The sequence below is a fragment of the Sinocyclocheilus grahami genome, unplaced genomic scaffold (assembly GCF_001515645.1).
Source record: "Sinocyclocheilus grahami isolate Dianchi unplaced genomic scaffold, SAMN03320097.WGS_v1.1 scaffold456.1, whole genome shotgun sequence".
Classification (NCBI taxonomy): domain Eukaryota; kingdom Metazoa; phylum Chordata; class Actinopteri; order Cypriniformes; family Cyprinidae; genus Sinocyclocheilus; species Sinocyclocheilus grahami.
In genome coordinates this window covers 1,319,821-1,336,337 of record NW_015505635.1, presented here as the reverse complement: position 1 = coordinate 1,336,337, position 16,517 = coordinate 1,319,821, and the positions used below count along the sequence as shown (strand labels likewise).

The following is a 16,517-nucleotide window of genomic DNA, read 5'->3' as shown; positions in this document are numbered from 1 at the left end:
TATTAATGATTTTAATTGGTATTTGTATTAGTAATTAGCATTACGTTTTTTTATTAAAAGTAAAATTATTTAAAAATAAATGAATTTAAAAAAAATCAGATATCGCTATACAAATATATAAATTGGAAATATACATTCAGGACAATGGCTGCTGAATAAATGGCTGATCACTATTGCATTTTATTAGATTTTATTCATTCAAGATCTTACTTAGGATCATTTTACAACATGTTTGTTGTAACCTGTTAATAATTTTATTGGTTTACTGTCTCTTTTAAGCTTGTTTTGTCTCTTAACCTGCTGACAAACAGTTGTTGCAACATCCAAGAAGAATGCTTGCGTGTCCCTGGTTTTCTCCTTTCTCTACAAAATTGTTCAGGTACATTATACATCAATTGTGGACTTAAAGGGATTTCTGGGTGAGGGATCTCATCTTATTGGATCATAACTAATAAGTTAACATAACAGTTTATCACTGCATACATTTCAGTATCACTTGCTTTAGTCTAACAGGTATTTGATGTGCTTTTTCCAGGTTTTCTCAGAATACTTTAAGGAGCTGGAGGAGGAGAGTATCAGAGATAACTTCGTCATAATCTACGAGCTGCTGGATGAACTCATGGACTTTGGATACCCGCAAACCACTGACAGCAAGATCCTCCAGGAGTGAGTCTGTGTTTGATTTCCTTTTACGAACCATTTTTAACAGTTCGGTTCACTCGCCCTCAAACCGTATGACTGACATTGATTCATATAAAAGTCTTTAAATCATTACATTGTTTCGTTTCAAACATGGCAATACTAAAATAATTGCAGGCCTTTCTCTGACCCAGCAGATGTCATTCAGGAGTAACTGATGGAAAGTGTTTATTTTTCACAGATACATCACGCAGGAAGGTCACAAGCTGGACACGGGTGCTCCGCGGCCCCCTGCCACGGTCACCAACGCCGTCTCCTGGAGGTCAGAGGGCATCAAGTACAGGAAGAACGAGGTTTTCCTGGACGTCATCGAGTCTGTCAACCTCCTGGTATGTTTTTAGAAGCAGCACGTTTCTTAGATGTCTGTAGACGTGCTCAGAATAAACACAGGAATACATCATAACAAACAGGACACAGTCACATCCATGTCATTGTGCTTGTGTTGTGTGAGGAGACGAACCTGCTGTTCTTATGAAAGCTTTAACACTTGACTGAAATAGCATGTTTGAAACAGTCCATGTTAACTAATAGGGCTGGGCAAGCAATCAAATGACATTATATTTTGGCTTCTAATGATTGTAAAAACAAGATAATTGCATGTAGTTTTACAATAACTTGTTCTTTGTGTTGTGTTTTGTGTTATATACTGAATAAATGTTTAGTAGTTGTCAGCAGGTTGTGGAAGTGCACTAAAATATACTTGATCTTATTTATTTTGATTACATTTATGTATGATGATTTAAAAATGTTTTGTTCATATGTATATATAATTTATATATAATAAAATTAATTTGATCAAAATAGTTTTAGTTAATGAGGTTACCATGGAATTTACTTAATTTGAGTTAATTTGATAAGTATATAAAACATGAATGAGTTTTGGGATGGTTGTTGGTGAATTATAATTAATATACCTAAGTTGAAGGATATTACTTTTAAAATTCAATAAATGCATGATGTTTCCAAAAGTCAACGAGTATCTCAATATTGACCAAAAATAATTGCGATTATGAGCTCGATTAACTAATTATTCAGTTTGTTAATTGTGAAACAGATAGTTCCGTTTTAAAAATTGGACTGGATGAGACGCATTATAAAGTTCGAAAAATATTATAAAAATAATCACACTAATGAACTATATTTATTTGTTATTATAATTAGTATTTTTAATTATTAAGTTAATAAAATAATCATTTATTTATTTTCTACTGTACTAAATTCTGTTTTATGTATTTATATTGATTGATTGAGTATTTGTCTGTGTGTAATTGTAACTTGTGTTTGTGTTTGACATGACGGCTTCATGGCTGCTGTTTTCTCTGCAGGTCAGCGCGAACGGTAACGTCCTTCGCAGTGAGATCGTTGGCTCCATTAAGATGAGAGTGTTCCTCTCAGGAATGCCAGAGCTGCGTTTGGGTCTGAATGACAAGGTTCTGTTTGAGAACACCGGCCGTGAGTCTATTTCCTCAATTGTCTGTCTCCATATGGATGCTAAAAGACCCCTGTGACATCAGATCTGGAGTTTTATGGCTTTTATTTCATGTGTGCTTGCTTTGAGCTCATCTGGATGTGTGTTTTAGTCATTTGTTGAATCATATCTCTCTTCTTCAGGTGGTAAGAGTAAGTCAGTGGAGCTGGAGGATGTGAAGTTTCATCAGTGTGTGCGTCTGTCTCGATTTGAGAACGATCGAACAATCTCCTTCATCCCGCCGGACGGAGAGTTTGAGCTGATGTCCTACCGCCTCAACACACACGTGAGTGTCTAAACTCATTCATACTTCTATTTAAAAATAACAAATATAAATATACCCTTATACTTAATTATAATATAAATATAAATGATAATATAATGTGTACAAATATAATATAATATAGAAATACAAAGTGAAATGTAAATATAATACTGAAATAAAATAAACGTATGTAATATTTACGTAAGATTAAAAAACTTCAGTAAATTAATAAATTTAAAAAAAAGAAATAATAAATAAATGAAAAGGAAATAATAAATTACAACTAAAGTTGTAAATTAAACCTAAATAATAATATTGTAAATTAATAATGGTTATTTATTTTAAAATAAATATCAAATTTAAAGATTAAAATTAAAAAAATTATAGAATTTATATATTTTTATTAAAATAATTGTAAGTAAAATAATCATAATCATATATAAAAAAAACTAATAAAAAAGCTAAAACTACATAAAATTATTAAAATCAATAAACAAAAAATATAAACAAAATCTGAAAATAAATATTACATTATAAAATGTTAATTCAAAAGATTAATAACTATAATAGTATAAAAGTAATGCTGTAATAACACTGTTCAGTTTATACTCGGCGTTTGATTGTGTTGTTTGGTTTTCTGTGTGAACAGGTGAAGCCTCTGATCTGGATCGAGTCTGTGATTGAGAAGCATTCACACAGCAGAATCGAGTACATGATCAAAGTGAGAACACCTGCATCCGTGTGAACTTCAGAGTGATTTTATGGTGTGTTTGTGCACAGAGCACCTAAATAATGTCTCGTCTGTTTTACCGTAGGCCAAGTCTCAGTTTAAGCGACGCTCCACCGCCAACAATGTGGAGATTCATATTCCAGTCCCGACCGACGCAGACACGCCCAAGTTTAAGACCACGGTGGGCAGCGTGAAGTGGGTGCCGGAGAACAGCGAGATTGTTTGGTCCATCAAATCTTTCCCTGTGAGAAACAAGCACAGTGCTGTTGTGATACTGTACATTCATAATAATAAATCTATTAGCCTAAAGAGTGATATTAGCAGAAGCTTATGAGTGTGTGTGTGTGTGTTTCAGGGAGGTAAGGAGTACCTGATGAGGGCTCATTTCGGGCTGCCCAGCGTTGAGGCAGAGGACAAGGAGGGAAAACCACCAATCAGTGTGAAGTTTGAGATTCCCTATTTCACCACCTCTGGAATACAGGTAACTAAGTGTTACATTCACACTTTTATTACAAAGTATTACTTTATGGCTTGCAATCCTATTTTTTTTATTTGAGAGTGATTTAGACTTTAGAATATCGTAATTGTTGTTTTAACAATGTGCGATTTGACATTATCGAGTATTTAGCAAAAAACATTCAAAACATCCCTATAGAGCACACGCGTACATTACGTGAAGTCTAGACTAGTGCGTGTGCGCATTTAGTGTGTTTTCTTTCACTGCATGATTCAGGCTATTAAAATGCATTTAGAATGATCACAAATTCAAGACATGATGGCAGAAAATGTATATATTTATACCACTTCATATAGTTATTAAATTTCACACGAAGAGTGCCGTTTTTCTCCAGAAAATACCCTGATTACAAATGTGACATTGAATTCAATAAACAATAAGTTAATTAAGAGACTTACGTTTTAGACACCATATTGCTTGTTTTTGCTCTATTTCGCCAACAAAAATCATCTCGAATACAGCCCCAGCGCTGTTTTGTGTCTCTGAGCAACATGACGGTGTTTCGTTCTTGAATGAATCAACCGTTTAAATGATTCGGTTCAATCACAATGGTTTTAATTTCGGCGCTTTTTAAAAATAATTTCAAATATCAGTATTCAACATTTTATGTTTAATATATCAAAACATTATTTATGCATTTGTAATTGCAGGTTAAATGCATTCATGTCTTGCATTAAACAAAATACACGTGTGTAAATGCATCTAAATGCCACTTCAGATGCAGCTTCTGTGTTGATTTCATTTGCTTGGTAACAGCCCAAATGTCTTATTATTCTAATTCCCTGATTAAATGTACGAATTTGACTCAAAAGATAATGGACACTTTTAGAAAAAATGGCTTTATAAAGGTAAAAATGCCCATAAAGTGCAAAAATCAGTTTAAACTTATTGGAAAAGATTCATTTCTATCAGTATGAACTGACCACCACACAGAATATGAAGAATATTAAAAACATTAGGAGTCAGCTGTCTTCGGCAGTCCTTAAGATACCAGCACAATAACACACTCAGCAAAATATCGTCTAATTATAGTTATCGATAAAATATCGAGGTATCATTTTTTTGTCAATATCGCACACCCCTAATTTAGAAATGTGATAGCGTAGACCACTGTGTTTTCTTAGTATTATGTATCTACTATTAAAGTTTTTATTCATATTTTGAATCAGCTTTTATTTTTATATTTTCAGTTTAGTTTTAATTTATCTACATTTTAGTAATTTGATGTGCTGTTGTAATTTTTATTCTTTTTTTAATATTACCATTTAGGTAATATTTTCCCCCTAAATTTAAGTTTGAGTTTTAGTTAGGGCTGCACGATTAATCGAATGCGATTGTCATGCGCATTTTGATAGTAATGCCGGTTCTGTAATCAGCAGGAAATCATCATCACGTGCTTTCAGATGGAGCAGCATTTACTACACGGAGCCATAGTTCACTGACAAGTTATGAAAAATGAAAAATTGCAGACGATTTTATTGTGCGATTCTGAAATCGTTTGCGATAATGACAGCTGTTTGCATAGCTTCTCAGTGAACTACGGCTCTGGGAAGTAAATGCTGCTCCATCTGAAACCATGTGAAAATACCACATTTAATAACATATTTTTACTCCAAACTCACTTCATAAAGTTAAATATTAGATTAAAATTTTAAATGAGAAATGGTGTATTGGCAGCCAAGTGAAGTAAAATACAATTAAAATTGAATAAAAATGAATTAAAGCTAAATATAAATATTTACAAAAACGTAATAAAATATTAGAAACTATTATTAAAATGAAAATTGAAAAAATAAAAATAAAGAATATATTAAAGAATATAATAGCATATTAATAATACTAAAATAACTTAAGTTCTATTGGTTGATGAAAGCAGAGTGTTCAATAAACCTGCTGAAGTTCTACTTTAAAAGTCATAAAATCCAAAACTCTTCACTCAAAAATAATAATTCTGTCATTTACTCACTTTCATATCATTCCAAACCTGTATGATTTCATTCTTCAGCAATCACAAAAGAAGATATTTTGAAAAAAAAAATTGTCCGTACAGTGAAAATCAGTGGAGTCCATTATTGTTCTTATTTCATTGTAAGGACACTTTCTTCAAAATATCTTATTTTGTGTTCCACAGAAAAATAACATGGGAGTGAATAAAGGATGACAGACTCCCTTTAAGTTCTCATAAACATGAAAAACATTTTGTAGAATATTTATCATGTGTCTCGGGTTTTAATCTTGTTGCATTAGAAACAGTTAAAGTTGCATGCAGTGTGTGTGTGTGTGTGTGTGTGTTGTGGCCGTGACAGTGGCCCGATCCAGACGCTGGCGGCCAGTCAAAGCCAGGACAGACAGAACAGAACCGCAGCTCCTGCTGCTGCTGCTGATTCTTGTGATTTAGCAGACGGTGTGTTTATTTGTTATGGTCAGTCGAGTGTGTGTTTGTGTGTGTGTGTTTCTCAGGCCTCAGCAGTTTATAAAGGTGGGCAGAGCAGAAATGAACTGGACAGGACTGCAGTCGAGCTGTGGGACGTGTTTGTGGAAACTTTCAACAGAACAACTGCTGTTTGTTGATCTGGGAATGATTCTCGCGCAGATGTTGTGCACTGCAGCTTTGGATCGAGCTGTCAGTGGATTCATGTTTTTTGTGTTAACATGAATAGGCTATTTTAAATGTTCAGAAATGTATTTGCTTCATGCAGAGTTCATTCAATTTGAATGCATTCAGTTTCTGTTTTACAGAAAGCAATGAGAATAATCATATGAGTCCTGTTAGCCTCTGTGATCTTTTCTATTCTAAAGATGACTCGAGTCCCTCCTTCAGGTTGTGTTTTCATCTGTTTAATCATCCAGCAGGTATGGCTGCATGACTAATCGAAATAAAACCAAAATTGCAATACGGCTTATTACCCTTAGCAAATCACAAAGGCTGTGATTTAATTTAATAAATATATGCGCTGTGTGTTTCAGAGTGAAGCACAGCATCTTGTGTTTATGTTCATGCAAACAGCTCATGTTTTCATCACAGTAAATGCTTCTCCGCTTGAACTTTTTTTTAGCATCTGTATTCATTTGTGTTGCTTATAATGTGCAATGGAAAACGCACCATGCACCAAAAATCTTTCCAAACTTGTAATGAGAAGCACTTATAAATAAAAGAGCAGCTTTAAGGTCCCGATATGATTAAAAATAAAAGTTTTATGCGTTAATGGGAAGCCATAAATATTAGTCTTGCGATTTTACAGTAACGTAATAAAAATAAAATTATTGCTGTTATATTTTCTTAATACAATTCTTAACATTTTCAGTTTTATATCACAAGAGTAATTTTTATTTAATAATGATAAGAATAATAATATTATTATCATTTTTAGTGCTACAATATGTATTATAATATTATATTTTAGTCATTTTTATGTTTTTATTTAGTAATGGTAACAAATAATAATAGTAATAATTATTATTTGTGCAACAATGTGTATTATAATGTATTTTAGTTTGTCATTTTTTTATTTAGTTATAAAACAAGAGATTATTATTAGTGCAGCACTGTGTATTATTTTTAGTGCTGTCAAACAATTAAGCGCATCCAAAATAAAAGTTTTTGTTTACATAATATATTCCTGTATACTGTGTATATTATGTATATATAAATACAAACATGTATATATTTAAGAAAAAATATGTTTATATTTTAAATATATTTATATATAATATAAAATATAATAATATAAATATATATACATGTAAATATTTTCAAAATATATACTGAATGTGTGTGTGTATTTATATATGCATAATAAATAAACACAGTACAAATAAATATATTATGTAAACAAAAACTTTTATTTTGGATACGATTAATCGTTTGACAGCACTAAATATTTTCTATTATTATTTTATAGCAATATTGTTATATAGACAAAAAAATGGCAAATTGTGCAACCATACAAACAAACAAGCAAAGCAAACCTTTTTCACATTTTAGTTTCTATTAGAAAAATCACAATTTGTTTTCCCCAAAACATGCAGCCCTACCAGCAGGTGAGAACAGTGCATCTGATCGCTGAAGTTCCTGCACACCTTTCGTTTACAAGACATATGCACTGAGAAATCACTCATGTCTTATAGGTTAGAGGTTACTCTTGGAGAATGAACTTTGCACTTTTTCTTTGCAGACGCTTCATCATCTCTTATATAATGGTATTAGGCGTGTGTGGTTTTTGTGTGGCTCTTACGGGTCAGTGATGAGCGCTGACTGACGGCCATTGAGTGAACTAGAAGGCAGGTGTCGTTCTGAGAGCATGTGAAGTGATGCTGTCTTTTTAGTTGACTTGAAAGGAGGAATTCCTCCTCCAGTTCCCACAGATGAAAGAGGTTTTCACCAGAGACACTGCCAATGTTAAAACAAACAAAACGAACAGCCTTGTTTGTACTCTTAGATCAGAGAAAGTTATGTACCCGGTTAAAAACATTGATAATAATTTAGGTAAAAGTTTGGTAAAATGATTAAAAGCATTTACAATGGAAGCCTGTACTGCAAAGTTATAAAGCTAAAAAACATTATTAATGCTTATGATCTGCGTGAGGATTTATTCATTTAATATGTTGTCTAATAGCTCTTTTTTTTTTACAGTGTCACATTTATATTTATGCATTTAGCAGACGCTTTAATTCAGTCGAGGAGCATAAGAAGCCAGTCATTTCATGTTGACATAGTTTGACATTCAGCTGTTTTTGTCTGTAACCCACAAACCAGATGAACAATCGACAATAAAATCAATCAGGCAAATTATAGAGAGGTTGAAGGTGAAACAGCAGTTTTCGAGCTGAACTCGGGACGACCTTGGGTACGATATTCATAAACCGCTTCTCCAATAAAATTACCTCTAATTTTATGTTTTAAACAAAAGATTTCCTCCATATGATGGTAAGTTTCATCAACCCACGCGGATATCAACGACATATAACCGTCCGAAACTCAATTTCCCCCGAGAGTGAGGATGTTTGGGCAAAAATGATGAGGGGAAAGTCAATCGAGTGTCAGATCGAATTAAGTGCTGAACTTCTATGAAATTTCCTCTCTCTAATTTTTTGTCGTTTTCATTCAGCGCTGCCGCTTTTCAACTGCTTCCCAGCTGTCCTGTGGGGGTTTTGATCCCCGAACGTCAAAAGAACTCTTTGGGGATGTAAAATGCATGTTAGTTCTTCCATAAATCAAGACTATCATCCGATCGCTTCAATTAGAGGTGCATCACAAACTCAGCTCGACTGGGTTCCCGTGAGAGAGGCGTTCTGGGTGCTGACCTGCATGGAAACCTCAGGCAGGCTTTGATAAGCTCTGCCGGCTGCGGTCAGCGCATCTGCGTGCCCTGAGCGCCAGGCGGCAAGTCCCCTGCGATTAGCGCCGCCAGCTGATTGTGCGACAGTCCCACGCACGCAGAACCAGGCTGCGGTTTGGTTGCACGTCAAGCCTCGGGCCGTTTGTCTAAGACTGGCGACCGCATCTAGAGATCTGCAGTCTGTCTCGATGCACTGGACGGATTGAGCGTGGCCCTTTGGACTATTACCACTGGCCTCTGCTAGTCACAAATAGACACGTGCGTGCAATTTTTAAGCATGCATGGGTTTTATATGAAAACCCGAATAGTTTTCCCAGCATGGCTATATTTATACTACTGGTCAAAAGTTTGGGATAATTAAGGTTTTTTTTAATGTTTTTGAAAGGTATCTTCTGCTCATCAATGCTGCATTTATTTAAAAATGCAGTAGAAACTGTAAAATTATGAAATATTATTACAATTTAAAAGAACAGTTTTCTATGTAAAATGTAATTTAGTTTTGTGAACAAAGCTGAATTTTCAGCATCATTAATCCAGTCTTCAGTGTCACATGATTCTTCAGAAATCATTCTAATATGCTGATTTGCTGCTCAAGAAACATTTCTGATTATTAGCAATGTTGAACATTTGAAACTGTTTTTGCTGGATAAAGAATGGGCTCAGTAAGAATTTTTATTTATTTATTATTAATTAAAATGGTTATTTCACCCAAAACAAAAACTTTTATTTTGGATACGATTAATCGTTTGACAGCACTAAATATTTTCTATTATTATTTTATAGCAATATTGTTATATAGACAAAAAAATGGCAAATTGTGCAACCATACAAACAAACAAGCAAAGCAAACCTTTTTCACATTTTAGTTTCTATTAGAAAAATCACAATTTGTTTTCCCCAAAACATGCAGCCCTACCAGCAGGTGAGAACAGTGCATCTGATTTGCTGCTCAAGAAACATTTCTGATTATTAGCAATGTTGAACATTTGAAACTGTTTTTGCTGGATAAAGAATGGGCTCAGTAAGAATTTTTATTTATTTATTATTAATTAAAATGGTTATTTCACCCAAAAATTAAAATTAGCCCATGATTTACTCACCCTCAAGGCATCCTAGGTGTATTTGACTTTCTTTCTCTGATGAATCCAGTCAGAGTTATATATATTAAAAAATGTCTTTGATCTTCCAAGCTTTAGAATCGCACTCAACGGGTGTTACAGTTCATCAGTCCTAAAGAAGTGAAATTAAGCGCATACATCCACAGTAAAACGCAGAGGCGGACAGTAACTAAGTACATTTACTTGAGTATTGTACTCAAGTACACTTTTTGAGTATCTGTACTTTACTTGAGTTTATTTTTTCTGGGAAATTATGACTTTAACTTCACTACATTTGAAAGACAAATATTGTACTTTTCACTCCACTAAATTTCTATGAAGGTCCTCGAAGTAGAAAGTCGTAAGCAGCTTTGAAAGTCAGTGGGTGATTTCTTTCTTCTCTAAAAACTGTCTTTTTTTTGCTACTTGAAGTGATTTCCCAGCATTTTTTGAACACTGACTAGTTCCAAATGTAACAATTCAATAATAAAAAATTAATATTGTGGTATATATTAGACACAATATTGTCTGACTTTGCTAAATTGTGTAAGTGAAAATATTACCTATAAAGCCACAGAAGAACTGTTGTGCATCTCCTAATAAAACACAAAAGGTGTTTGACTGAAGCAGCACTGCACAGACTGTTCTGTGTGTGACATCAAAGTACAGCGAGAGCGATTAGACAGCATTAAAAATGTTTGTTTTGATGTCAAATAAGTCTTGCTGTTTTGCTTTTTTGTTAAAGCAGTGTTGCTGTTGTAAAGTCATACAGCTACAATTGTGTTGCTGGGTTTTAAAGCAGGTTTGATTTTTTTTTCTTTCTTATCACTCTGTATTTACAGGATTTCACTGTCCACTCTGTTCTAATGTGATTGAATGGTTACACATAGATGTGTGCACACACTGTCAGAACTGTGAGATCACTACCATATCCTGGTTTTGTGGGGGAGGGTAGTGGTGTTAATTTTTCCCCCCATAGGTCTTTAACATTCTAAAAGCTCTTTATTCCAAAGATACTACAAGCTAGTCGGTGTATTCAGTAGGTGTAATGTATTGTAAGTTGCTTTGAAGGCCTTCTGTAGCGAATCCATGCGTTGTAATAAAAATATACATATTTAAAAACTTATAAACACTTTTCTATCACTTCCTGTAACTGTCGTACGTGGAAGCCATTCCGGGCGGATGACGTAGGACGTATGCTTAGCGCATCATGCGCCGGTGAGTATATGCTAGTCTCGTGAAAACCAACGTTTGTTTACAGGAGCAAAGGAAGCAAAGTTTCCTTACTTTAGCAAAGGAAAACCAGTCTTTTCTTGGCTTATATCGAAATCCTCCAACATTTTTCTTTACAAATCCTTGTTTTGTACTTCTAATTCGTGACCGGTGTTTTGTTTCGTTCTCTCCTCGCTGCTTCCGCGTTCGACAGTTACTGGAAGTAATAGAAAAGTGTTTATAAGTTTTTAAATATGTATATTTTTATTACAACAACGCATGGATTCGCTACAGAAGGCCTTCATTCACCCTCCGGAGCCATGTGAGGCACGTTTTACTATGGATGTATGCGCTTAATTTAACTTCTTTTGGACTGATGAACTGTAACACCCGCTAAGTGCCATTCTAAAGCTTGGAAGATCAAAGACATTTTTTAATATAACTTCGACTGGATTCATCTGAAAGAAGAAAGTCATTTACACCTAGGATGCCTTGAGGGTGAGAAAATCATGGGCTAATTTTCATTTTTGGGTGAACGAACCCTTTAATACTTTTATTCAGTAAGGAGGTGTTTATTTGATCAAAAGTGCAGTAAAGACATTTATAATGTTACAAAAGGTTTCTATTTCAAATAAATGCTGTTCTTTTGAACTTTCTGTTCAACAAAGTTTCTATTCATTGTGGTTTCCACAAAAATATTAAACAAAAGTTTTCAAAATGGATAATAATTAGAACCATTAATGATAATTGAGCAAATCAGCATAATAGAATGATTTCTGAAGGATCATGTGACTGGAGTAATGATGCTGAAAATCACCGAGATAAATTACATTTTAACATATATTCACATAGAAAACCGCTATTTTAATTTGTAATAATATTTATCTGTTTTTACTATATTTTTGATCAAATAAATGCAGCCTTGGTGAGCAGAAGAGACTGCAACCAAAAATCTTAATTTCAAACTATATTTGCTTGAAACTCATGCGAAAGCATGAAGGTTGGCATTTTTCTGATCCTCTAATTGCTCGACTTCTCCAATTAAAGTTGCCTTTTGTCAATAATTGTTGTGTTTCCCGCACTGTCATTAGGTGTAACATGCAGCATCTCGTTGCCAGTTCTGCAGTAAATGAGCGTTTCTCCAGCGAGTGGGTCTATTACCGTCATGCGCCGAGGGCACAGACTTTGTAGACGTGTAATTTTCACAAAGGTTTTTTAAAACACAAAACAATCTTTAACTCTCTTGTCTGTAGCTTTGAGCTCTTCACATGGCAGAGCTGTGGCCTAACATGACACACGTCCGGCTCGCAACATTTCTCAAGGTCATTACAAATAACTGTGTGCCGTATAGGCCTAAGATAAAATTAGTCATTTTTGAACTACAGATTTCGGATATGACTCTCAGATCCATGTTACCATTGTTTTTTTTATTTATTTTTGTTAGTTTGTTTATTTTATATTATTTTAGGCCTTTTTTGTCATTATTTTTGTAAGATTTTTGATACATCCTGTAGAAATAGGACCACACTTCAGCTTCCAGTGGTGCAAAGTAATTTCTTTAATAATAAATAGCAATACGTTTTAATGTTTATTTTTTTTAAACCTTTTTTTCCTACACAGTTTTGTATCGGGCCGTCACTTCGTTCAGTGTTAAATCTGACTCCTTGAAGCAAAGAACATTTGAAAAATATAAATTTTTTCCAGTGATTTTTCTTTTTATGTCCTTTGTCTTTTTGTCTTATATATGTACATATATACATATATATGAATATGTAACATGCTTTTCAATTGCACGCACAAACACAGTGGCGTGTGCTGTAGCCTGTATCATTCCATATTAAAGCGCGAATGAAACTCACAAAACAATCTTTAACTCTCTTGTCTGTAGCTTTGAGCTCTTCACATGGCAGAGCTGTGGCCTAACATGACACACGTCCGGCTCGCAACATTTCTCAAGGTCATTACAAATAACTGTGTGCCGTATAGGCCTAAGATAAAATTAGTCATTTTTGAACTACAGATTTCGGATATGACTCTCAGATCCATGTTACCATTGGTTTTTTTATTTATTTTTGTTAGTTTGTTTATTTTATATTATTTTAGGCCTTTTTTGTCATTATTTTTGTCAGATTTTTGATACATCCTGTAGAAATAGGACCACACTTCAGCTTCCAGTGGTGCAAAGTAATTTCTTTAATAATAAATAGCAATACGTTTTAATGTTTATTTTTTTAAAACCTTTTTTTCCTACACAGTTTTGTATCGGGCCGTCACTTCGTTCAGTGTTAAATCTGACTCCTTGAAGCTAAGAACATTTGAAAAATATAAAGTTTTTCCAGTGATTTTTCTTTTTATGTCCTTTGTCTTTTTGTCTTATATATGTACATATATACATATATATGAAGATGTAACATGCTTTTCAATTGCACGCACAAACACAGTGGCGTGTGCTGTAGCCTGTATCATTCCATATTAAAGCGCGAATGAAACGATAAGAAAGAGACTGGGCAAAAATGGTCTGCATGGCAGAGTTCCAAGATGAAAACCACTGCTGAGCAAAAAGAACATAAAGGCTCGTCTCAGTTTTGCCAGAAAACATCTTGATGATCCCCAAGACTTTTGGGAAAATACTCTGTGGACTGTCCCATTACGTCTGGCGTAAAAGTAACACTGCATTTCAGAAAAAGAACATCATACCAACAGTAAAATATGGTGGTGGTAGTGTGATGGTCTGGGGCTGTTTTGCAGCTTCAGGACCTGGACGACTTGCCATAATTGATGGAAACATGAATTCTGCAATCTATCAGAAAATCCTGAAGGAGAATGTCAGACCGTCAGTTTGTGACCTCAAGTTCAAGCGCACTTGGGTTATGCAGCAGGACAATGATCCCAAACACACCAGCAGTAGCGCTCGTTCACTCACGTAAGCCTCGCCCACTCCTGACAGCAAAATAGATATGTTTGCATGACTTTCTAACAGTTACAGAAGAAAAATATACTTGTGAAAGGTCAGTTATGCACTGAGGAAAACACAACGTCTCAAATGCATTACACAGCACCAATAAATTCGCTGTTTGCCACGGTGGATCAATTTGATCCATAATCGACATTTAAGGGCTGCTCAAAAATAAGTGTGCAATTTTATCATTTATGGACCCGTTTTAGCCCCGATTGATTTGTTAGGTTATTTCAAGTCAGGTTTTGGACTTTAATACCTGCTTTTTCTCGGGTCTCCGTGGTGTTGTGATGCGTCATATTCAATATTTAATGAATACAAAGTTCAAAACAGCATTTGTTTTGTTTTGATCTCTCCGCTGCGCTTCCGTGTGCGTCACTTCTGAGCAGCGCATGCGCAATGCCGACCTCCATACGTCATCCGCCTGGAGCTACTTCCAGTGTACAAATGTTGGCGCAAGCTACATTAAAGTGATTATTACGTTTTGAATATGGATATTTTTCTTACAAAAACGCATCAATTCACTACAGAAGGCCTTTGTTCACCCCCCGGAGCTGTGTGAGACACTTTTTTTTTTTTATGGATGGGCACTTTTTATTTAACTTCTTTTGGACTGATGCATGCAACACCCGCTGAGTGGCATTAAACGGCTTGAAAGATCAAAGACCATTTTTAATATAACTCTGACTTTCTTCTTTCAGACGAATCCAGTCATATACACCTAGGATGACTTGAGGGTGAGTAATCTATGGGCTAATTTTCATTTTTGGGTGAACTAACCCTTTAATGCATCCTTGCTCAATAAAATTATTAATTTCTTTAAAAAAAAAAAGTCTTACTGACTTCAAACTTTTAAACAGCAATGTGCCATCATTACTTTATTCTGGAGTGTTTTTTTCTCGTTATTATATTTGAATTTAAATATTCGTCATGATGTATGTTTTTCCATCTCATTATCATTCTAAAAACCCTGAAACACTGTCCTTCAGGAAAATCCCTGCTGTATATTTTGTTTGCTTGTTTACATAGTGAAGGCATGATGCATGTAAAGAGCTGAGTCAGCGGCCGTGTATGTTTGTGCGCGTCTGCCTGCCTGTCTGACCGTGAGCTCACGCCGCATGCTAATGAGAGACCGGTGACCACGCACATCTCCGCACTGCCTACGCTGGACTCCATCCAGCTGCAAATATACACTGGAGTTCACCAAGGGCTGACCAGAGCATGACATAAACGCAACCTGACAAGACAGAGTCGCTACATTTACACAAAACGAGCGGCGCACGGCAGCATTTAGACCTTTACAGTCTGGCCGTCTCATCGTGGACGCCGATGGTGGCCTGGTAAGTTTGTGTGAGCTGCACCCAAGAGTGGCACATTACCGGCCCACGGACGCCAGGATTCCCAAAATGCCTCCCGAAACGTGCGTGCACAGGGCTGTCCTCGTGCTTTTTAAATCTGTATTGATACCTAGAATACATCTCTCGTTCTGTGTAAGCCTATTTTGCGTCTTACGTCCGCTATTTTTGTGCATTTAGACAGGGAGGTTTTCTGAGAGAATAGAGTCCACGATTAGAACAAACACTCGGCAAAATCAACAAACACAGAGCTGCTGGACAGGAGGACTGTAATTACTCACGTCTTAAATGTCCACCCTGCTCTCGGGAGATGTTTAAAGGTGACTAGAGACATCAAATAGAATTGCAAAAATAAAGAGTTTCCAAAAAAAAACCAAACACTCCTACCGCCCCTTCCACCCATGCTTTTATTGTTCGGTCAAACAGATAGTACATAACTCGGTGATTGAGCCAGATTTGGAGTTCTTGTACTAGTTTTTTGGTATATTTTAAAAGGTACATTAAAATGATTATAATAAGTTTAATTTAATAAATTATGGTATATAATTGTTATTATTCTTTATTAATATTTTTGTATTATAATAATCAATTGCAAGGTATAATATTATTATTGTAGCTGATTATATGTTATACTATTTATATATTTTTTATACCAATTATGTGTGTGTGTGTGTGTGTGTGTGTGTGTGTGTATATGTATATGTTTAGCACTAAGTTATCAATAACCACAATTATAATTACACACATTTTTTGGATAAGTATTATTATATACGTGTGTATTTATGAATATATTTACATATATTTGGTAATATTTTAGTTATAAAAAAATCAATTAAAATGCATTATAATCTTGATTATGCATTTGCTCTGAAATAATTG

General features: G+C 34.7%; 1 protein-coding gene across 2 annotated transcripts in view; it reads left to right on the top strand.

Moving 5' to 3' along the window:
- LOC107552718 (adaptor related protein complex 1 subunit mu 1) overlaps positions 1-16,517 on the top strand; it is a 29,425-nt gene that overhangs the window by 6,643 nt on the left and 6,265 nt on the right. Inside the window, exons 2-10 of one of the 2 annotated variants that reach the window (XM_016234682.1) lie at positions 312-379; positions 536-666; positions 881-1,028; positions 2,025-2,151; positions 2,311-2,453; positions 3,082-3,153; positions 3,248-3,406; positions 3,518-3,643; positions 6,140-6,288. In XM_016234682.1, coding sequence (XP_016090168.1) covers positions 312-379; positions 536-666; positions 881-1,028; positions 2,025-2,151; positions 2,311-2,453; positions 3,082-3,153; positions 3,248-3,406; positions 3,518-3,643; positions 6,140-6,250 — 1,085 coding nt within the window. In that variant the 3' untranslated portion in view covers positions 6,251-6,288. Of the gene's footprint in view, positions 1-311; positions 380-535; positions 667-880; positions 1,029-2,024; positions 2,152-2,310; positions 2,454-3,081; positions 3,154-3,247; positions 3,407-3,517; positions 3,644-6,139; positions 6,289-16,517 lie in introns of those variants that run through there. The other variant, XM_016234683.1, reaches the window with a different exon arrangement.